The sequence below is a fragment of the Ochotona princeps genome, chromosome 12 (assembly GCF_030435755.1).
Source record: "Ochotona princeps isolate mOchPri1 chromosome 12, mOchPri1.hap1, whole genome shotgun sequence".
In the NCBI taxonomy this organism is placed as follows: Eukaryota; Metazoa; Chordata; class Mammalia; order Lagomorpha; family Ochotonidae; genus Ochotona; species Ochotona princeps.
The window spans coordinates 6,960,167-6,982,435 of record NC_080843.1 but is presented as its reverse complement, the minus strand read 5'-3'; the positions used below and the strand labels follow the sequence as shown (position 1 = coordinate 6,982,435).

The following is a 22,269-nucleotide window of genomic DNA, read 5'->3' as shown; positions in this document are numbered from 1 at the left end:
CAGTGATTAGGGTGGGGCTAGGCCAGAGCCAGGAGCCAGAAGTTTCTTTTGGGTCTCCCATGTGGGTTAAGGGGCTCAAGACCTTGACTCATTCTCTGCTGTTTTCCAGGTACACTGGCTGGCAGCTGGGTTGGAGTGGAGCAGTTGGGTCTCAAACTGGCACTCATACAGCTTGTGGGATTGGAGGAGACAACCTAGTTCCTGGTGTCACAGCACTGGCCCCTCCAATTAGTTTTTTTTTTTTTAAGTTCTTTTAACAAGATTTATTTATTTTTATTGCAAAGTCAGATTTACAGAGAGAAGGAGAGACAGAGAGGAAGATCTTCCATCTGTTGATTCACTCTCCAAACAGCCACAATGGCCAGTGCTGAGCCAATCTGAAGCCAAGAGCCAGGAGCTTCCTCCTAGTCTCCCACACGGGTTCAGGGTCCCAAGCCTTTGGGCAGTCCTTGACTGCTTTCCCAGGCTATAAGCAGGGAGCTGTAAGAGAAATGAGGCAGTTGGGATACAAACGGGCACCCATTTGGGGTCCCAGCACATGCAAGGCAAGGACTTTAGCCACTAGGCTATCATGCCAGCCCCCTCCAGTTAATTTTTACAACAAATGTATTTAAAGTAAAATATATGTGAAAGATATTAAAGCATTTGAGTATATGTGTCTAAAATGGTCATAGTGCTTTAATGAGATGAGGTGTGGAAAATAAGCAATTTGGGCCTGGCGTCATGGCCTAGCAGCTAAAGTCCTCACCTTGAACACCCCGGGATCCCATATGGGCGCCTGTTCTAATCCCGGCAGCTCCACTTCCCATCCAGCTCCCTGCTTGTGGCCTGGGAAAGCAGTTGAGGATGGCCCAATGCATTGGGACCCTGCACCCGCGTGGGAGACCTGGAAGATGTTCCAGGTTCCCAGCTTCGGATCGGTGAGTACCGGCCCGTTGCAGCTCACTTGGGGAGTGAATCATCGGACGGAAGATCTTCCTCTCTGTCTCTCCTCCTCTCTGTATATCTGGCTGTAATAAAATTAATAAATCTTTAAAAAAAAAAGAAAAGAAGCAATTTATTCATATTCTGATTTGTATTAAAAATTCTGATTTGATTTAAAATATATTAAAAAATATACATATACATACATATATCTGAAAGGCAGTATAGGAGAGGAATTCACACACAGATCTTCTGCCCTTTGGTTCGCTCCTCAAATGGCTCCAAAAGCCAGGGCCCAGCCAGGTGGAAGGCTGGAAGCTGGTCTCACATGTGGATAACAGGGATTCGAGTGGTGGAGCTGACATTTAGTGCTTTCCAGGCACATTACAATGAGGTGGATAAAAACAGGCATTTCTCTGAAGGATGCAGGAGTCTCCAGTAGCACCTTGACTCGCACACCACAAACCAGCCTTTGTGTATTCTTTTGTGTATTCTTTAGTTCAGAAACTAAAACCACAAAATCAGTGTCAGTTTTTCCTTCAGGGGGAGCGAGTGGCACAGCAGTGTTCACAATGGGTCAACAGCACCTTTGTTCCTTGTATCCTATATTGGAATGTCTGGGTTTGAGTCTCAGCTGCAAACCCAATTCCAGCTTCCTTCTTTCCTTCTAGTATGTGCTCCAGAAGGCTACAGATGATGGGTCAAACACTTGGGGCCCTGCCACCCTTGGGGGAGACACGGATTCAATTCCAGGCTCCTGGCTTCTGCGTGGCGTGGCCCAGCTGTGGCTCTAGTGGGCAGTTGGAGTCACTAGCAAATGAAAGATTTCTTTTTTTTTTCTTTTGTCTCTCTGCCTTTCAAGTTAATTGATTAATTAATATTAAGAAGGAATCCTTATGCGCCATCCCTTTGTGTAGTTTTCAGTTCTTGCCTTCCTCTACTGGTAACCACCATTCTTTGTCTTCAGTATGTGTACACATGTGTGTATGTCAGGATGTGTTTGTGTGTTGCATACATGTTTACATCCAGACGCACAGATACTTTTCTCCTTCCTGAGGCTGAAGTGTTAATGGTGTACACATGTGCGTCATTCCTGATCCATTTTGTGATCTCTGCAGGCCTGGAGATGTTTTTAAATATCACATCAATATTTTATTAGCTACCCTGCTTTTACTTTTTAAATTGAGTTGCGTTAACATGATTTTATTGTAGCATAAAAAGGTTTCATTTTTTTGCAAAGGGTATAAATGAACATTTCATTGTTTGTAATTTGATTTTCTAAACGTTGGTAAGAATGTTGAGATTTATTCTGTTTTGGAATTGAAAGACAAAAGTCCAATAGTTGAAGTAGTGCTTGAGTTAATTTATTTTCTCTCTTTCAGTAGGGAACTGTCCTTGAATAGATGTGTATCACTGTAATATTTTTTGTAAATATCATATTTATAACTAACACCAGTTACTTTTTAATTTTGGTGTATAATTACTCTTTGTTATGGTAGCTTACTTTTTTTTAAACTTCTGCTTATTTTATATTCTTGTATGCCAGGCAATGCAAAGAAACAAATTTCTAAGAAAAAAACTTCGGATAAGAAGGGCAGACATCAGAGGGAGTGTGTTCAGCATTCTCCTCTTGAAGATATTAAGGAGAGGAAAGTGTTAGACCTCAGACGATGGTAATGTTATGTCTGTTTTTAATTTTTAGAATGTTCTATATGTTTGCCAATTATTTTGCCAAAACAAGACTGTATGAAATTGTAGATTAAAACTCAAAGATTCAAAATAAAAATTAAAAAACGAAAACAAGAAAGACTAGAAAAACATTTTTAGTTTCAAATTCTTTGAAGAAAGATTGTCCATTTTTTACTTGTAATCCACACTTAGAGTTTAGACTTAACCACAAATATACACACCATTGTCCTTTGATATCTGTTGGAGGTATTGCGTCCACAACCTTCTGTGGTAAAATTCATGATGGTCACGTCCTTCTAAAATGGCATCGTATTTGTGCCTAAGTATGTGTATCATCTTGTATATTTAAAAATTTCCTTTGTTTCTCATAATAGCTAAGTGTTCTATAATAGTTGTTGCTTGGGGAATAGTGTCAAGAAAAAAGTCTGTGCTTGTTCAGGGCTGAAGCACCTCGCGCCCGCCCCACCGTATCTTGGACCCACTTTTGCTTGAATTCCTGGTTGGGGAGCCTGTAGATACGAAGAGTTGACTCTTGCCTGTGAGGCTGAGGAAGCTTCTGGAAAGAAAGAGAAGGCAGGAATGCGCCGAGGGGAAGCTCACCACTGCAGTCCTAGCCAGATTAGGGTTGGAATGGAAGGACACAGTGCAGTGAAATGTTTTTAGACTTCCAAAGGAAGGACATCCTGTCATATACTAACACATGGATGAACCATGAAGGTACTGTTTAAGTGCAGTAAGCTAGACACAACAATATTTATATAACATATTTCCACTTATATGAAAGCCAGTCATAGAAAAAGAAAGTAGCGTGGAGGGTGCCAGTTATTGGGGATATGGGGAATTGTCTGGTGAGTACAATGTTACAGGTGATCTCTTGAACAGTGATGCGAGTGTAGTTAATACTTTGATACTGAACTGTGCACTTAAAAATGGTTAAGATGGTAAATGTAAGTGTTCTTTAAACCAAAATGAAAGAACAAAACGAAGGGAGGATAGGACAGGTTTGATGATGTGGCGACAGCCAAGCTGAAGTTGGACATCAGACCCTTGCAGCCTGTGCATTCAGTGCTCCTGTCGGAACTGCTGTTGGTAATTCTCAACTCAATTCAAGAAAATGGTTTGAGGCTTGTATATAAAAACCAAACAGCCACAACAAGATCATGACAGACGCTTAACCTCAGCTGACTTAACTCAAGGAAGTAAGGTTATAGTCCAGGTAAAGCTCTTTATTTCAAAACATGATTTATGTGATTTCCAAAACTGAGTTAAAAGAAATTTTATGACAGCAACAGGAAAAATACTTGGCCGACTCTTTAAAAGGAGATGAAGGAGAAAAATGAAAAACAACACAGAGATAACAATCACACAAAGCAAAGTAACAACACAAAAGATAAGAAACAAAATTGTTCTATGGTGGGCAGGTGCAAGGAAATCACACGGAGTCCCAGTGGGAAAGCATGAGGCTATGAAAACAGGGTGGAAGAACATGGGTGACAGAGCATCCAGATACGACCAAGTGGTGTTTTTGAAGAGATCAGAACAAGTTAAAGAGAAAGTGGTGACTGAAAGATATTTTCCTCAAATAAAGGCTGGAGTCTGCATAGAAAGGGGAAGTCCTATTTCAGGCAAGAAAAGTTGTATTTTCTGGTTGAGTTACCAAACTTCCAGCACAAGTTGTCATGGGAGTCCAGGCACATGAACAATTTACACAAAGGTAATTTCCTGTGGTCTCAGTGTCAGCTCTCACAATGGTAGCCACAGCTGCCAGGCTACAGTGGATTACATTTCCCAAGGAGAGGAGCAGTCACCCAGGGATTTTATATTCACATTGTTATTCAAATGTGGGAGGCAGCAGACTTTGCAATCTTCTAGTAATTCCAGGACTAAAGCATCTGAGCCCTAACCTCTCCACAAGGAATGTAAACCAACCAATCTAACTGAGAAACTGAAAAGTACAGAAATGGAAAGAAAAGTAACCAGGTCACCTTGAAGTCTGTTTATAGGAAGTTTGGTTATAGAAGAGAATTTTCATTAGAGTCATGAATATATAAACATTGGGTATGAAATATGGGTATTGGGTATGAAATATGAGGGCTATATAAACCAAATAGTGTGTAAGACTAGTATTGTTTTTATAAGAAGAGTTTATTTAAAGTCTTGAAAATAAATGTAAGTTGCATTATTCATGTTGTGGGTTTTTTTCTGATGCATGCAAAACTAGTTTGTAGATTTTCCTGGGTATTTATTGTGTTAGATTCTTAGAATATAGCTGTAGAAGAGTACAACGAATTGTGTGGCTTAAAATGGCTCGGAACAATAGAAATTATTATTTCACAGTTCTGGAAGCCAGAATCTGAAATCAAGATGTTGGCAGGGTTATGCTTCTGCTGATACTTGTTGGAAGAGTCTGTCCCGTGCCTGGCTCCTGGTGCCTCGCCAGCGGCCTTTGGTATCGCTGGGTTTCCAGCCTTACCACTCTAGTAGCTTTCTGGTTTCCTCTCACATGTCCATGTCTCCATGCTGGGTTCTCCTTGTATGTCTCATTTTCTCTTCTTAGGAGGACAGTAACCATGCTCCAGGAGCACCTCACCTTAAGTGAGTGTAACGACCCTATATCCACATAGGGTCACATTCACAAGTGCCTGAGATTAGGACTTAACTGTTTAGGAAGACTTAGTGTATTATGTTTAGTGGTCACTATTATTTTTTGTGTCTCTAAGTCTTAATGGTGTGTAGATTCTGGATTACCATTGATTTGTGTATAGATCAGTGCATACATTATGTAAACATGTACATTGTGTATATAATTATATATGAACTACATATAATTTTTGTGGTTTCCTGTGTGTGATTTTTTCAGACAACACTAATGTTGGGCTTAGTGTTGGTAGTTCTTGCTTCTCCTCATTTATGTTGACTTATTAACATTTTTAATAGAACGTAGATGGCGCAAGATCATTTGAAAACCAAACTGTGTCTTCCTTCAAACTGAATAATCTTTCTTTTCCAACAGAATGGGAGAAATTCTTTGTGCACTAAGCAATAAATAGGGGACTAGTATTCAGAATTTACAAAGACCTTTAGAAACCCAATGACAGAACGAATAACAGTGAAGAAATGGGCAAAGGAACTGAGCAGGCATTTTTCAGAAAAAACAGATTCACATGGCTAATAGACATGAAAAAATTCTCAGATTCCCTAGCTATTAGGAAAATACAAATAAAAGAAATCTACTAATAACACCTGCTGGCATGGGTGTGGGAAAAGAGGTACCTTCCTTCACAGTTGGTGGGAGTGAAAGCTAATTCAGCTACTATGAAAGTATAGAGAGTGCAAAGAGGATTGAAAATTGATCTACCATATGACCCAGCTATCCCACTTATGGGAATATATACAAAGGAAGTAAAATCTGCATATGAGAAAGTGATCGGTAACCTTGTATCTATAGTAGCACAACCCACAATGGCATAGACGTGGAAACAGCCCGGATTCCTGTTGAAAGAGGAATGGATAAAGAAACCATGGTATATCTACTTCATGGAATATCACTCAGCCATTAAAAAGAATGAAATTCTATCATTTGCTATAATATAGTCCCAAATAGATACCATTATGTTTTGTGAAATAAGCCAAAAGGACAAATATCATATGTTCTCTCTGATGTAAGGCAACATTCTTGCAAAATACAGGATAAATATATATTCATAGATACACTCTATAGACAAATTGTATAATGGGGCTAGCATACCTGGAAGTGAAGATACCTTGCTTTTTTGCTCCTGAGTAAAGGAGGACTCTCACTGAAACAGTTAAACATACCTCAGCAGTGTGATGCTAGATTTCCGCCTTTATCTATGCCTACAGTGCCATGTACATGTGGGTAGCAGAATGTTGGACCTGTAACTGTTGTCAGTGGACTAGGCTGCTGTAATAATATGGGGGGAAAGTGGGATGGGAGTTAGGAAAGGAGAGCGAGGAAGGAAAGGGAGGAAATTCCTACACTTACAAACTGTATCAGGCATATTTTAAGTGAATGATTATATATTGAGACAATCAAAGTTTTTATTTAATATTTCTGGTTTCCATGAGTTATATATTTATGTAGAGCATGTTTTATATTTATTCAAATAATGAAAGCCGTCTTTTGTTTCTCAGGTATTGTATAAGCCGACCACAATATAAAACTTCTTGTGGTATCTCTTCATTAATTTCTTGTTGGAATTTCTTATATAGCACAATGGGAGCTGGAAAGTAAGTATGACAATTGATCAATATCCCTTAAATCCAACTTCATAAGTAATCTGGTGTTGCTTTTTCTATAGTAGAGGATTTTTAAGAATAGATATTTCCATAAATTAAGGGAAAAACACTGCATTTTATTGTAAGCATTTTAGCGTAAAGTATATGTATCTATTATTTTAAATAAACTTTAAAAATATTACTGAACTTGTTTGCAAATAGGACATTAGTATTGAAATAGGTCATGTTTACATATGACTTCAATTATTAAATGAAAAGCAATTTTTAAACTTTTTTGTAGTCTTCCTCCTATTACCCAAGAAGATGCTCTGCATATTTTGGGCTTTCAGCCTCCATTTGAAGATATTAGGTTTGGTCCTTTCACTGGAAACACAACACTTATGAGGTATGAAGATTTGGCTCCTAGTTCTGTGTGATAATACTGCTGTAGATGCATGTCGACGCGGAACTGTCCATCCACCTATTGGAAATGCCAGGCTCAGGATGTGCTTGATTTTTTCTAGAATTAATATAATGCCATTTAAAAATTGTTTATTTGAAGGGCAGAGTTACAGAGAGGGAGAGACAGATTGTGTGTGTATAGCGAGATTGGCCACAGTTACAGAGGCCAGGCTTTCCCTCTAAGAGCAGGGGTAGGAAATGTCATCCAGGTCTGCCAGGTAGATGCAGGAGCCCAGGTACTTGTGTCATGAGCTGCCACTTTCCAGCAGGAAGCTAGTGGAGCAGCCAGGATTGAACTGGAATGGCAACTAAGATGTTGGTGTCAAAGGCAGCAGTGTAACCCTCAGTGTCATGACCTAGCCTGAATAATGCCACCTCTGCTAAAGAGCAGTTTCTGTGGACAAATCCTCTAACTTTATTTTCAGGTGGTTTAGACAAATTAATGACCATTTCCATGTAAAAGGATGTTCGTACGTTCTGTATAAGCCTCATGGGAAGAACAAAACTGCTGGAGAAACGGGTAAGCATCATTAATAGACAATTCTTTTTTTTTTTTTAAAGATTTATTTATTTTTATTGGAAAGGCAGATATACAGAGAGGAGAGATAGAGAGGAAGATCTTCCTTCCGATGATTCACTCCCCAAGTGAGCTGCAACGGCCGGTGCTGCGCTGATCCGAAGCTGGGAACCTGGAACATCTTCTGGGTCTCCCACGCTGTTGCAGGGTCCCAAGTCCTTGGGCCGTCCTCGACTGCTTTCCCAGGCCACAAGCAGGGAGCTGGATGGGAAGTGGAGCTGCCGGGATTAGAACCGGCACCCATATGGGATCCCGGGGCGTTCAAGGCGAGGACTTTAGCTGCTAGGCCATGACGCCAGGCCCTTAATAGACAATTCTTACACACACACACACACACACACACACACACACACACACACAGTCCATCTCAGGGACTGCTTATTTTGATTCATGGGAAGAAACCCTCAACTCAGTCTTTTTCCTTTCATATTTTTTTATCCAAGGAGGAAATCACAATGATAATCTGTCGGAAACTTTTCAATATGCAGTTTAATATTTTTGCCTGTTCTGACCTTTGCATGTAGAAGTTTTCAAACTTCAACACCAGTCATAAACACTAACATTGCATTGTCTGGGTTCATGCTATGTATGTATTTGTATGTGTGTGAGATGTATACCAAAAAGGCCTTTTTGATGAAACAGTATGGAATTTTCAGTTCTTCCTAAAAGGTAATATAAGGATTTGAGCATATTTGATGTTAGATCTGCATGACAATGTATAATGACAGCATAATAAGCTGTGATACAGTTCTGTTATAAAATAACCCTGGTTATAACGGGGATATTAATGGAGTTGATCCTAAGGATTATTTTATTTATATGCTAATTAACTAATTTTTGCTATGTACATTTTTTAACCTTTTCACTTTATGAATCAGAATATTATAATACTTTTCTAGAGAAAAAATATGCCAATATTTGTCAGAAATGGTAAGGGAGAATTTTATTCAATACTTCTGAAAAGAGGGCAGCAGATATAAAAGATCAAACTCAGTTCTAAAGCAGTCATGGCCAAAAAGCAAAGGTAGGAGATCAGTGGGCAGAATATTGCTGGGATAAAAATTACTAAATTACTACCCATCAAGGTTGCAATGATTCTTTCCAAACGGGCCTACCAGGCTTCCTGTTAAAGTCAGGGCACAAGCTTTGGCTTCAAGGGTTGGGGAAATGAGGAACTTGATCAGATTCCAAGTTTCTTCTGGGTCTCCCATTGGGGGTTGGGCCCCAGAGACTTGACCCATCCTATGCTGCTTTCCCAGGCCCAAAACAGGGAGCTGGATTACAACTGGAGCAGCCAAGACTCAAACCAGTGCTCATATGGGATGCCAGTACCACAGGTTCAGGGTTAGCTTGCTACAGCGTTACTTTGGCCCAGGCACTGCAATTGCTTTTTAAGGGGAGTTCACCATGAAGAGGATGTGAGCTGTTCACTGGGTTGTGACTCACATCCATTCGTAAGGACAACTGGCTGATATGGAGGAAGGTGAAGTCAGGTTTAAGTTACGGTCTGCGCTGGGGCAGATGCTAGCTCCACAGTGCTTCTCCCAGGTGACTCCTTTGGTGCTTGGTCACCTTGAACTATAGAGTCCAGGTTTTCTTGGGGCCTGCTGATGGAATGGGGATGCTTGTTACTGTGGTGGATGCATGTTCTCTTGTCTATGTCAGACTCAAGTGTGAGGAGGGAGTTTTCCTGCTTGGGGGGCAGGAATAAATTCCTCCCTTGTTTGGATAGTTACAGCACCTCTGTGTTCCTCTGGAAGAACGTTCATTCTTTTGCTGGGTGGTTCTTTACCTTGTTCCAGAAAATTGAGCTACCTTCTTTGAGGAGCAGACATGACTTCATGCTCACTTAGACCTCACAATGTCTGAACTGCAGGTGCTCACTAGGAATTTGATTTAATGGCTGCTAGAGTTGAAGAAGGGAGGCAGGAGGATTCTGAAGATTAGAGTTAGAAAATTTCTTCCATTGTGTTTTTTAAGGTATAGTTATTTATTTGAAGGGCAGACTTAACACACAGAGAGAAGGAGAGACACAGAGCTGATTCACTTTCCAACTGGCTGAAATGACTAGAGCTGGGCCAGGCTGAAACCAAGAGCCAGGAGCTTCTTCCACGTCTCCCATATGGGTGCATGGCCCAAGGCCATTCTCTGCTGCTTTCTCAGGGCATGTTAACAGGGAACTGGATTGGAAGTGGAGCAGCCAGTACTCTAGCCAGCACCCATATGAGATGCCAGTACTGTAGGCAGCAGCTTCTTCGGCTACTCTACAATGCTGACCTTGGATTAGGAAATTTGTAAGACAGAAGTTTTGCTTTTCTCCATCCCACAAGCTGATGTTCTTGCTTTGCTCTTTCTCCTATCAAGGAACAAAAATACTCCTGTTGCTCTTCCTTTAGCTGATTTCCTCTCAGGCCCCTACCTGTTCTCTCCATCCCCACCTTCCCAGACACATCCTGCCCACTTATGTACCAACCCCTCCCTCCGTCTCTTTAGTGTGTGGCATCCTCTTTCTATCTCTTGAAGTCTTTAAGTTGGTGGTTTTTGAGATTTCTGGGTGTGATGTGTTCCTGATCTCTTTCAGTGTTTTTAAATGCTCATGTCAGAGTCTTTCCTTGACTGATCTGTGGGAATGGGTCTTAATACATGGTTGGGGTACAGAAGTGATCAGGGGAGATCAATGCATATAAAGTAAATATCAGCTTTATATACTTAATCAAACTCACAAAGTAGGACAGTTTTTTTTTTAATTGATGGACTCTAATAAAATTTCAAAAGGGCTCTAGGGATAGTTGATTCAAAGAATACCATTCTGAAATTTTAAAAGATTTTTTTTTTGAAGATTTTGTTGTTATTGGAAAGCCGGATATACAGAGAGGAGAGACAGAGAGGAAGATCTTCCATCTGATGTTTCACTCCCCAAGTGAGCTGCAACGGGCCGGTACTCACCGATCTGATGCCGGGACCTGGAACCTCTTCCGGGTCTCCCACGTGGGTGCAGGGTCCCAAAGCTTTGGGCCGTCCTTGACTGCTTTCCCAGGCCACAAGCAGGGAGCTGGATGGGAAGTGGAGCTGCCGGGATTAGAACTGGCGCCCATATGGGATCCCGGGGCTTTCAAGGCAAGGACTTTAGTCGCTAGGCCACGCTGCCGGGCCCGAAATTTTAAAAGATTTTTAATCAAATGGTTGGTCCAACTTCTCAATAGCAAAATTATATTAAATGTTTTTATTTCTAGATGCTTTTGAAGATCTGAACTTTATTCTGTTTCCTAGTACTATAAGCTGATGACTTCCCATGTTCTTTGTGATTTGCTTAAGTGGAATGATTTGATGTTATTATTTACAGTCTCCATAAGTAATCCCGGGAGTGTGGCACTGATTCCTGCTAACATTGTTACCTGTTTAAATGACCCAGGACGTCCAGTCATTTTCAACTGGAGGACAGGGAAGCGTGTCCACCCTCTCTCTCCCCGTCTTCCTTTCTTTGCCTTGGGGATGGTTTTAGACATGCAACTTCCCAGTCTTCTTCACTTCCTCATTTTCCCTTTGGACGTCTGCAGTTCTCATGATTGTTTTCTCTATAAATAAGGACATGGATCTCTAGGGCAGCTCATCTCCTTCCTCCCTGGAGTTTTCTTGCCTTCTGCCCACTGGTCAGCCATCTCACTCACACCCTGTTCCCTCTCTGAAGCATCCTGGAGTCCCAACACCCCTGGATACCTCAAAATTGCTCTTGTACTATGGTTTGCAACCATTTGGTATACCCTGTCTTATCTAGCATTTCATATTCATGATGTGAGGGTTCCGCTTGTTGTTCATAGAGACCGTCCTGAACAGCCTATTGATCTATGGGTGGTGCTGGTGACATATCGCTCCCTACTCTGCTACCTGTCTACAGGCAGTTCAGCCGTGGAGGTGAAATTTGGACTCTTTTCTGAGTTTTGGTTCCCATGTGTCTTCATTGGTTAGAGGTGTCAGTTTTTCGCTTGTGAGAGGAAGTCAACCAAAAACTGCCCAAGGACTAACATATTATGTGTCAGTATGAGATAGAGATTTTAGTTGTAAGCACCACTGCACTCGGACCAGCTTGAATAGAGATTTTAGTAGCAAAGGCTCTCTTGCTGAATAAGGATGCTCTGGCGATTGCATATGCATACAGATCTGTGCAGAAGGCCTGGGTGAAATCTGGAGAAAGAATTTAAGCCAGATGTGTCACTAGCTCCCCAGGCATGAAAAGCTGTGTGTGCGTGGTGGGGAAGGAATAGGATGTTATGGGGATGCTTGCCGCGGTTCCTGTTCTCTGCTGTAGCTATTGACCTGCTGCTCTCTGTGGTCTTCAAGGACTTAAGTCGCCAGAGTGGATCGATTGTGGAAACTGACTTGTAAGCTTTTATCTGCTATTTTTAGGATTTCCCATCTTAGTGGGCTACTTCTTAATGAATAATTTAGTTTCTTCCAGGAGACACAAATTAATGAAACTGAAGTTAGTGACTTCAGGATTGAGTGCTGGTAAAAAACTTGCTTCTAGCCCGGCGGTGTGGCCTAGCGGCTAAAGTCCTCACCTTGAAAGCCCCGGGATCCCATATGGGCGCCGGTTCTAATCCCGGCAGCTCCACTTCCCATCCAGCTCCCTGCTTGTGGCCTGGGAAAGCAGTTGAGGACGGCCCAATGCTTTGGGACACTGCACCCGCGTGGGAGACCCGGAAGAGGTTCCAGGTTCCCGGCTTCGGATCGGCGCGCATCGGCCCGTTGCGGCTCACTTGGGGAGTGAATCATCGGACGGAAGATCTTCCTCTCTGTCTCTCCTCTGTATATATCTGGCTGTAATAAAATGAATAAATCTTAAAAAAAAAAAAAAAAAAAAAACTTGCTTCTAATAGTAATGCTTTCTGTATTGGAAGTGATGATAGTTACAGGAACTGGAGGAGGAGGAGCAGCCGTAACAGGTGGTGGTGCTGTCACCTGTCTGTATAGCAATGTTAGTACTTTGCTTGGCTTGGGAAAACTGGCCCTCTAGTGTGTGTAACTTCTGTGTAGATTAAAATGTCTGTGTGGGAAAGTATGCATTTTGGGAACATGTTACTGTCACATAAAAAGCGTTCTTTAAGTTGGAATGTGTGTATTACATTCCTATTAGACTGTTTCTAATTAAGGTTCCTACTTTTGTGTGTATTTTATAGGGACATATTAGTACATGAGGAATGTGTAGAGTTTGTAAACACATGTTCTTAAACTGAGCGTGCTTATTCAAAAAATTTTAATGACAGGTGTACACAACCAGAAAAGTTGAAGTCATTTTGCATACATTAGGCACTAGATTTGTGGAATAATTACACTTCCTAGACAAATATGTGTATAAGGTTTCATAAAGAAAGCTATACTTCAATTCTTTAACTTGTTATTGATTTAGAATTTCAGTCCAAAGTATAAAACTGAAAATAAGCTCCTTAATATTTTTTGTGTCTATCAGTAGCTTTTTATTTCTTTTGCACTATCAGTGTGCTCTGAGTAATGGCTTTTCTGTCCTTAGAAAGTCATTTGTGGAGCCTGGCACGGTAGCCTAGCGGCTAAAGTCCTCACCTTGCACTTGTTGGGATCCCATATGGACACCAGTTCTGATCCCAGCAGCCCCGCTTCCCATTTGCTCCCTGCTTGTGGGAGGGGAAAGCAGTAGAGGATGGCCCAAAGCCTTGGGACCCTGCACCTACATGAGACCCTTAACAAGCTCCTGGCTCCTAGCTTTGGATTGGCTCAGCTCCAGTCGTTGCAGCCACTTTGGGAGTGAGTCAGTGGATGGAAGATCTTCCTCTCTCTCTCTCCTCCTCTCTATATACCTGATTTTCCAATAAAAATTAAAAAAAAATGATAAGTAAATCTTTAAAAGAAGAAAGTCATTGGTGTGACGTTTGGACAGTGCTTCATGAACGCCCACCTGAGTTCTGTTTTTCCAGCTGCAGGGGCCTTGTCAAAGTTAATGCATGGGTTGAAGGATGAATCTCTAGCTTACATTTATCATTGCCAGAATCACTATTTTTGTCCAATTGGCTTCGAAGCAACTCCTGTTAAACCTAGCAAAGCATTCAGGTAAGCATTGACATACGCTGTCTGGATTGTTCACGAGGAAGAAGTGTTGTAGAAAGTGTTTGCAGAAATGTTAAGGAGTAGCCTAAGTCTCTAAGAAGTTGGGAGGCTTTCTGATGTATTTTCCCTACTTTAAGGGTATTCTTCTAATATTATAGCTGATTGTTTCACAGAGCTGCATTTAGTTAATTTTGCTGCCAGTGGTTATAAGAGCAATCCCCTTATTAGGAGAGACTTGCAGGAGACTTTCCATGTTTGTCTCAGTGTCTTCATCCTATGCTGCCCAGGAGTAGTGCTAAGAAGAATGTCATCAAGGAATATTTTGTTAGAGCTGGAGATGTGAAACTTAGTGGGGTCCTCCCTGTGCCCTGATTGCAAGGAAGCTCAGAGCCAGTTCTTATTTCTAATGTCTGGAACAATATTATACTCATGGTTATATTTGCTTCTTTCCAACCCAGAGTTTCTATTTTACTAATTGGATATGTTTACATGCAAGTAAACTATTATTTGTTTCGAGTAAATAGTCCCTGAAAACGGGAGGGTGGCTGAGTTTTAATCTTTATTTTTTCCCCTCCTTAGCAAGTTTTCTTCATGGTGGGCTGAGTTAATGCTAAAGTAATTGCAAGCAAAGGTGAAAGAGCTCTAGTTAAGATGTGGTGAAATGGAAGCCATGAACATTGAGTTGCCTCAGAAAGTTCATGAAAGAATGGAATTGAAAGGTTAATTTTTTAGTTCCTGTACAGCTTTTCCAAACATGTGTTCTCCATGATATTTTTGAAGAGCCCCTTGAGTAAGGTATTGGCAGCTGTGGTCTTCTCACCCATTGAGATAGTAAGTGGGAGACGGATGCCCCTCTTCAAGGGAGAGCTGGAGGTTGGACTGGGAGAACTTGGGTTGGTCATTTGAATAGGATGGATTCCTGTAGACTGGAAGCTCTGTGGAGATTTCTCCATGTACTAAAGATACAAACTTTGAATATCTTTTATTAATGTACAATTAAAGCAGCGAACTAAAGGGAGTGAATGGCCCATGAAGCTCATTGTGATACTTGTTGTATTTAGCAGGGGTCCTCTCTCATCACAAGAAGTGGAGTACTGGATTTTAATTGGAGAGTCAAGTAGAAAACATCCTGCCATTCATTGTAAAAAGTATGTTTACTTCTTCTTAAAAATGTATCGGTTGTAATTATATAAGTAGATGAATTTTAGGCATAATGTCTTTTTATTGCCATATTACCCTCATTTTAATTACTATGAAAGCTCTGTTTTTTATTTCTATGACCATAGATTTCCTGTGCCTGCTCTTAAAATCATAAAAAATTACACAATATTATTTTGTGCTTGCTTATTGACTGAAGTAGTATTGTTCATTTTGTGGAGGGTGTCTGGTTATTTCTGAGTAGTGTTCTGTGTATGGGCATACCACAGTTTGCTGTCTTTGCTGGTTGGTATGTATTTGCATTGCTTTGAGTTTTTAATTTATTGTGAATGAAGCTTTTGGGAATATTAACATGCAGTTCTTTAAAAAATGGATGTCTGTTTTATTGAAATGTAGCTTGTAAACCATAAACTTCAACCTTTACAAAATGTACAATTCATTGTGTGTTAGCTTAGTCTTAGAATTATGTGCTAATCAGCATTAATCTAGAACATTTTCATTCTCCCAAGAGAAACCATATACCCATCAGCAGTCGCTTCCCATTGCCCTGCAGCCACTGCCGTCTGTTTTCTGCCTGTATGCGTTTGCCTATTCTGGACATTTCACATAAATGATTCATGTAGTATGTAGCATTTAATGCCTGACTTCTTTCTGTTAGAATAGTGTTTTCAGGGCTCATCCGTCTTATTTCTTGTCTCAAAATGTCATTCCTTTATATGGAAAAATACTTTTCAGTCATATGGATATTTTGAATTTTGTTGTATGGGCCTTTTACAGGGTGAATGTTCTTTTTCTTCCTGGTAGCTACACAGGACTGGAATTGCTAATTCACAGGGTAGATGTGTTTTTAAGAAATGGTGAGAAAGTTCTCCAAAGTGGACTTACCCTTCTGATAAAGAGAAATTATTAATTTTGTCACTTTCATTTATTTTGTTCTTGTGTTTAGTGGTATTTTGTGTCTCTTTAAGAAATTTTTGCCCATATCAGAAGCTCAAAGGTGTTTCCTTCTAGAAGCTTTAAAGTTGTATCTTTGGGAGACAGAAAAAATGGCCGACCTGAGAGGACAGGCATAGAAAGGGAAGCGCTGAAAGTGAGACAGGGTGCGGCTGGAGAGAGATCTGCGGACCAAAGAACCACAGGAAGGAGTGCCAGAAGCTCCCTGGACATCAAGCATCCAGGAAGAAACACATAACTCGGAAGAAATCCAGAGAAGGAACGCAGGAAACACAAAGACCCGGTTAAAACATGGTGAGTCATCCCGGGAAAGGGGCGCATCAGCTGGAAGCCCAGAGGACCCAGGGCGGCTGGAGACAGCAGGACGGGTTGCCTTTTGCGAAGGCCCCTACCAGCAGCAGCGACCGCTCCCCTCCTGGCGGAACTTTCAGCAACCAAAGCTGTGAGACTGCTTGGCGCTCTAAGCAACACGGGCCCCTAGAGGCACCTGGCTTAGCAGCTTTGTTGTGGAGTGGGCACCTGTGACTCCGGGACGCACAGGAACCCAGAGAGGTGGAGTACCCCAGGGGCGAAAAAGAAAAAATTTTCGGGCTTTTCGCTCCCTGAGAGAACCATACTGAGACTGACCCTGCTCAGTGCCCCCTCTCCCCCGGAATTCTCCCCGTCTGAGGCTGTGCGAGAACTGAACACTCCAACTTGTGTGGGAGCCGGGGCGTAAGGCTCCTACGCCCCGAGTGGTGCAGCGCAGGAGACTTGCGCAGCTTGGCTTTCTCTACCGTCTCGGGGGCGTTGCCCCACTGAGGACTTCCTCCTCCGTGTGGGCCTCTGCTGCTCGAGCCTTGGGATCCCCGGCCCCGGGGTGTGTTGGAGAGTTCCACGGGCCTCAGCACCAGACTGCTGTCCGGAATTCCCGCTTGGGAGTGCTGCTCCGGAATTCCCTCTCAGGTGCTGCTCTGCTGAGAGGGGCGGCGCCTCCAGCTACCACAAGCAGACTCTTCTGGGCAGGCCTCCAGCTGGAAGAACCAGTCTCGCCGATTCAGCTGAGTCGGCTCTGGTTGGCCTCTCACGCTGGGCCCAGCAGGGGATTCTGCCTGAGAGAGGCTACTTTCTCAATTGCACTCTCTCAACCGTGGAAGCAGAGTCCTGGGGGGCGCAGGGCTGTGGGGAGCCGCGCCCCTTCTGGCTTGCTCTTTTGCCCAGGTCGTGGGGTTGTGCTGAGTGTTGTCCGGCCTCTGAAGCTCAGGCTACGCCCAGTGGTAAGAGCCAGTGGATGCTGTAGCAGCCGCTCCACTGTTCAGAGCTGGTGTGGGGACTTCTGAGCCCCAGTCCACGGCCCCGCTGCGGTTCCCTCTGCACTCTCTTGGAGCTACTGAGGAGTGGGGAGGCGCTTCAGGGGACTGAGGGCAACGGCTGTGGACAAAAAAGTCAGACGCTAAAATCCCAAAACAACAGGAGGCAAAACACAATGAGGAGAAGTATCAGAAAAAGCAATGACCCAGAAGAAAGATCAAGCACTCCCTCCCAATACAACCAAAAACTAATCTCAATATCTGAGATGCAAGATGAAGATATAGAGGAAATACCAGAGAAGGACTTTAAGAAACTAGTGATGAAATTCATCAGAGACAGTGAGAAGCGTTGGGAAGAGTCCAAGGTATTTGAAAACCATATCACTGCAGAAATAAACCAAGTCAAAAAGGGAATCCTCGATATAGAGCACAAAATTGAAAGCCTAACCAACAGAATGAACACAGCAGAGGACAGAATATCAGAATTGGAAGACAATCAGAATGAAAGGCAGCAGCTCATCAAGCAGTTGGAGACAAATCTAGAGAAAGCCAATAGGTTCATACAGGAAATGAAAGACAACCTCAAAGTTGTATCTTTGGTGTTTTGATTATTTGTGCTTCATTTCAGTTCATTTCTGTGTGAGGTGTGAGGTAAAGGCCCATTTGATTCTCCTCTGTGTTTGTACATCCCCACTTATTTACAGAAACTTTTCTAATTTGATTTCTCTTGTGTCTCTGCTGAAAACTGATTGATTATACATGAGGAGATATTAAAAAATTCTTGCAAGAAAGACTATTGTGAAAAACTGTGCCTGGATTTTGAATTTTTTAATCAAATAAGCTTATGTTTTAATTCCTGTTTTCCATGAACTTTTGAAGTACCCTTGTGTGCGTTGTCTGGTCTCTGGTCTGCTGAGCCACTTCTCTTCCCTCTCGCCAATATCGCACTCTCAGAAGGAGGAGGATGAGTCCTCTTGAGTTTTCCTCCTGTTTCGGGTTGGTTTTTGCCCTTCTACAAATTGTACTTTTCTGTAAACATTTCAGAAATTGTCCATTTCTGATAAAACACCTTCTGAGAGTGGGGTTAAGATAGAGCTGATTGTTTCTTTTTGGGAGAACTAACATCAGAATGATACAAGATCTTCCAGTCTGTGTACGTGTACTGTATTTCTACTGGGAGCTGTATTTCAGCAACACTTTTTTATTGAGTCTTACATGTTTCTTAAGGCTTTTCCAAAGTGTTTTTTAATGCAAATCTATTTTAAAAATATTTCATTTTCCACTTGTCTGCCTGTTCTACACAAATATATAGTTGATACTTCCATATTAACCTTGATTCATGCATCTTTTTAAAAATACAGAATTAATTGGGAAAGCAGAGTGACAGAGAGAAATATATTCTGTTCACTAGTTCCCTCCACAAATGCCAACAAGATCTGGGGCTAGGGCAGGCTGAAGGCAGGATAATGGAAGTGAATCCAAGTCTTCCACATGGGTGTTGAAGTGGCAGCCGCTGACTCCTATTCTATGTGTTTGCAGGGAGCTAGATTGAAAGCAGAGCTGGGGTTCAAAGCCTGGCATTATACTATTGGATGTCAGCATCCCAAAGGGTAGCCTAGCTGCTGGACCAAAAACCTGCCACCGACTCCTGTATCTTTACTAAATATGTTTTATTAATTTCAGTAATTGTTAAATTCTTGCATTTTCTGCACGGTTCTGCTCTCTGTTAATGAAGTTGTATTTGTGTTTAATTATTTTGAAAGTGTGGTCTATAAAGAAGTTGTGGCATATTCTTTGAAAGATGTCATCTAGTATGTTGATATGTTTTACAGGAAAGTAACCAGCTTTAAAGTGAGAAAGTTGGTAATATTTTGATAAACATAACTGTCCTAAATCAAGACGTTATTGAAGATTAGTAGATAGAACATGCTGATAAAGAGAATTGCTGCCAATTATTGCCATGATAAGAAGGCAGCAGTTGGTTCATGTGATAGAGAAACACTTTGTATTTGAAGAAAATTGCATTTTATCATTTCTTCTTAATCTATAGATGGGCTGATATTGTTACTGATCTAAACACTCAAAATCCAGAATACTTAGATATCCGGCACCTAGAGAGAGGGCTGCAGTATCGAAAAACAAAGAAGGTAAGAAGAGCATCATTAGATTTTGAGACATTTTCCTATTATCCAAAATGTAGTACTTAATTCAGCACTTTTAGCAGAAATTAAACACAGATTATTTTAGAGAAGTGAATATTTTATAAAAGTTTAATTAATTTATTTGTTAATTTGAAAAAGCAGTGACAGAACGAAGAGGGAGGGAAGCAGGAAGGGAGGGAAGCAGAAAGTTAATTCTCAAAATGGCTTCACTGTTGGCTGAAGTTGGGCCAGGACAAATCAGGTCTCCAATGTGGGTGGCAGGGGTCCAGACACTTGGGCCATTTTTCCTTCCACTGCTTTCTCAGGAGCATTATTAGAGAATTGGGTTATAAGAAGAGCAGCTGGAAGAACCAGCACTCTGATTGGGGATACTGGTATTGTTAGCAGTGATTTAACCCACTGTATCTTAACACTGGTCCCATGAAATTGTTTTAAGGATACAGGGGAATCCTTTTTCAAAAATTGGAGAGACAGAGAGATAGGGAGAGTAGGAGGAAAGGAAGAAGAAACATGAGAGAATGCCCCCATCTGCATGCTCACAAATCCCACCATAGTTGGGGCAGAAGCAAAAACCAGACACTCGGAGTCTCACACGTGGGTAACGGATCCAGATATCTGCTCCGCCATTGCTCTCTCCCAGAGCTGCATTAGCAGGAAGCTACAGTCAGAAGTCTCAGTCAGGAATTGACCTCAGCCACTCCAGTTGAGATGTGGGCATATTAACTACTGGGTCAAATGCCTGTCCCTAAGGTATGCGTAAAACCCAAAGGAGTTATATCAAGTGATAGCAGCAGCCCAGCTTGAATGGAATTAACTGGCTGTCGGGCAAAGCCATGTGTACAGAGAAGGCTGTGTGGAATTGCTCTCGACAGGAAGGTGGACATGTGCTTTAAACTTAGATGTTCTGTTGCTATAATCCTGTTAAGTGTAAATGAAGAAGAGGTAACAGAGGAAGACGATGATGTAAGTGCTTGAACTGGGCACCTGGGAAGGTTACGGGGTATACTGAGAGTGAGTGGTAGAGAGCGAAGTTTGGGGAGATGTTTTGGCTTCTTTTGGCAATGTTACATTTGAGAAGTCAGCTGGGAGGAAAGATGCAAGATGATGTGCTCCTACTGACGCCTGAAAAGAAAAGCACTGTTTTCAGGCAGCTGAAGACAATCCACAGAATCCTAGAAATTGGTATAATTTTCCTTTTGTTCTTCATGCAACTTTTTTTTTAGGTTGGGGGAAATCTGCATTGCATCATAGCATTTCAGAGACTTAACTGGCAAAGGTTTGGTCTTTGGAACTTTCCGTTTGGAAACATAAGACAAGAATCACAAGCTCCAGCACATGCCCAGGGAATTGCCAAATCTGAGAGTGAAGACAACATCTCCAAGAAGCACCATGGGCGTCTGGGTCGATCCTTCAGTGCCGGTTTCCAGCAGGACTCGTTGACATGGAAAAAGATGTCGAGCATCCATGAGAGACGGAACAGTGGCTACCAGGGCTACAGTGATTACGATGGGAATGACTGAGTTTGCTGGACACTGACAGCTGGTGTTGTACACGTACTGGCCAGGACTGTGTGAAAGTAGAAGACTTTATCACGTTTACATGACATAGAAACAGATGTTGTGGTACAAACCATAAGCTTATAGTTAGATCTCCAGTATATAATCTTGTATTTGACTGTGATGGGCGATTTCAGACACATCACCCGAGAAGCACAGATTATTATCCTATTAAAGTTAAGAATATAGGATTAATCCAGACAGACATTTTCACAAAATCCAACAAAATTATAACTGCTCTGCAAACAAATCAAAGTGATCTTAACAGCATAAAACTGCATACTGAGAAGCTTGAAGTGATTTCTAATAACTTGATCCTTAGATATTTGCTAAAGAGAATTTTATTCCTAAGATCAAGCTTTAAGTCTCCATCTATTGTTAAATAAACGGGGACTTTGGAGTTCTAGTTTTTGCTCACATTTAAAGCTCATTTAAAATTACTGAACCTAGTAGTTCTTTTGCCTCTTTCAGTATCTCTCTGCCTCATTTGTTTCCTGATGAATTTTCTCAGGAATTTTGATGGAGGGGCAAAAGAGAAAACACTCAAGAAATTCATGTTTTTTTTCCCCTATCTGTGCAAGTGTATAACTTATTTCATTGATTCAGATATTCTAGACTTGAGATTGACAGAAATCATGGGTGTTGAAAGCTTTGTCTAAAATTATCTTTTGTTTTAGAGATTAAGAGCAAGTGATACCTATTGTCTCTATTCCCAGTGTAATCTGTGAAGCCAGATCTTTTGCGACTTGACTAGTCCTTCACTATGGAGTCCTATGTGACAGGTGCATTGAGGATACGTTAGGAATGCAGAAGGTCACTCATGGGACACTGTCCTTTACCCAGAATCTGAGCTTTTTTTTTTTTTTTTTTTTTAAACAAAACAGATAGGTAGTGAGCTGTTTGAAGTGCTAAGTGTCTCAAATTGTGGCTCTCATACATTTGAACTCCTCTCTAGCTGCTGTTAGGTTTTCTTGTCAACTTGTGACTCACAAGTGACTAGTGTGTGTTCTTTTATTTCAGGGTCTTGTTCGAGGACTCAGATCAGTAACTTGGTGATGACAAGGTGCTGAATATGTTGGTAACCATATCGCAATACACCTCAAGAAGAGGGTTCAGATTTTTATTTTAAAAATATTTTCATTGTTTTCTCTTGAATTTTATATCCATTTATTCACTCAGAC

General features: G+C 41.5%; 1 protein-coding gene across 5 annotated transcripts in view; it reads left to right on the top strand.

Annotated features, from left to right (window-relative positions):
- BIVM (basic, immunoglobulin-like variable motif containing) overlaps positions 1-21,922 on the top strand; it is a 32,010-nt gene extending 10,088 nt beyond the window's left edge. For 4 of the 5 annotated variants that reach the window (XM_058670505.1, XM_004577362.4, XM_058670506.1 and 1 more), the window contains exons 4-11: positions 2,471-2,597; positions 6,769-6,864; positions 7,154-7,258; positions 7,740-7,834; positions 13,840-13,972; positions 15,031-15,117; positions 19,421-19,517; positions 20,756-21,922. In XM_058670505.1, coding sequence (XP_058526488.1) covers positions 2,471-2,597; positions 6,769-6,864; positions 7,154-7,258; positions 7,740-7,834; positions 13,840-13,972; positions 15,031-15,117; positions 19,421-19,517; positions 20,756-21,052 — 1,037 coding nt within the window. In that variant the 3' untranslated portion in view covers positions 21,053-21,922. The remainder of the gene's footprint in view (positions 1-2,470; positions 2,598-6,768; positions 6,865-7,153; positions 7,259-7,739; positions 7,835-13,839; positions 13,973-15,030; positions 15,118-19,420; positions 19,518-20,755) is intronic. The other variant, XM_058670507.1, reaches the window with a different exon arrangement.
- The last annotated feature ends 347 nt before the right edge of the window (positions 21,923-22,269 follow it).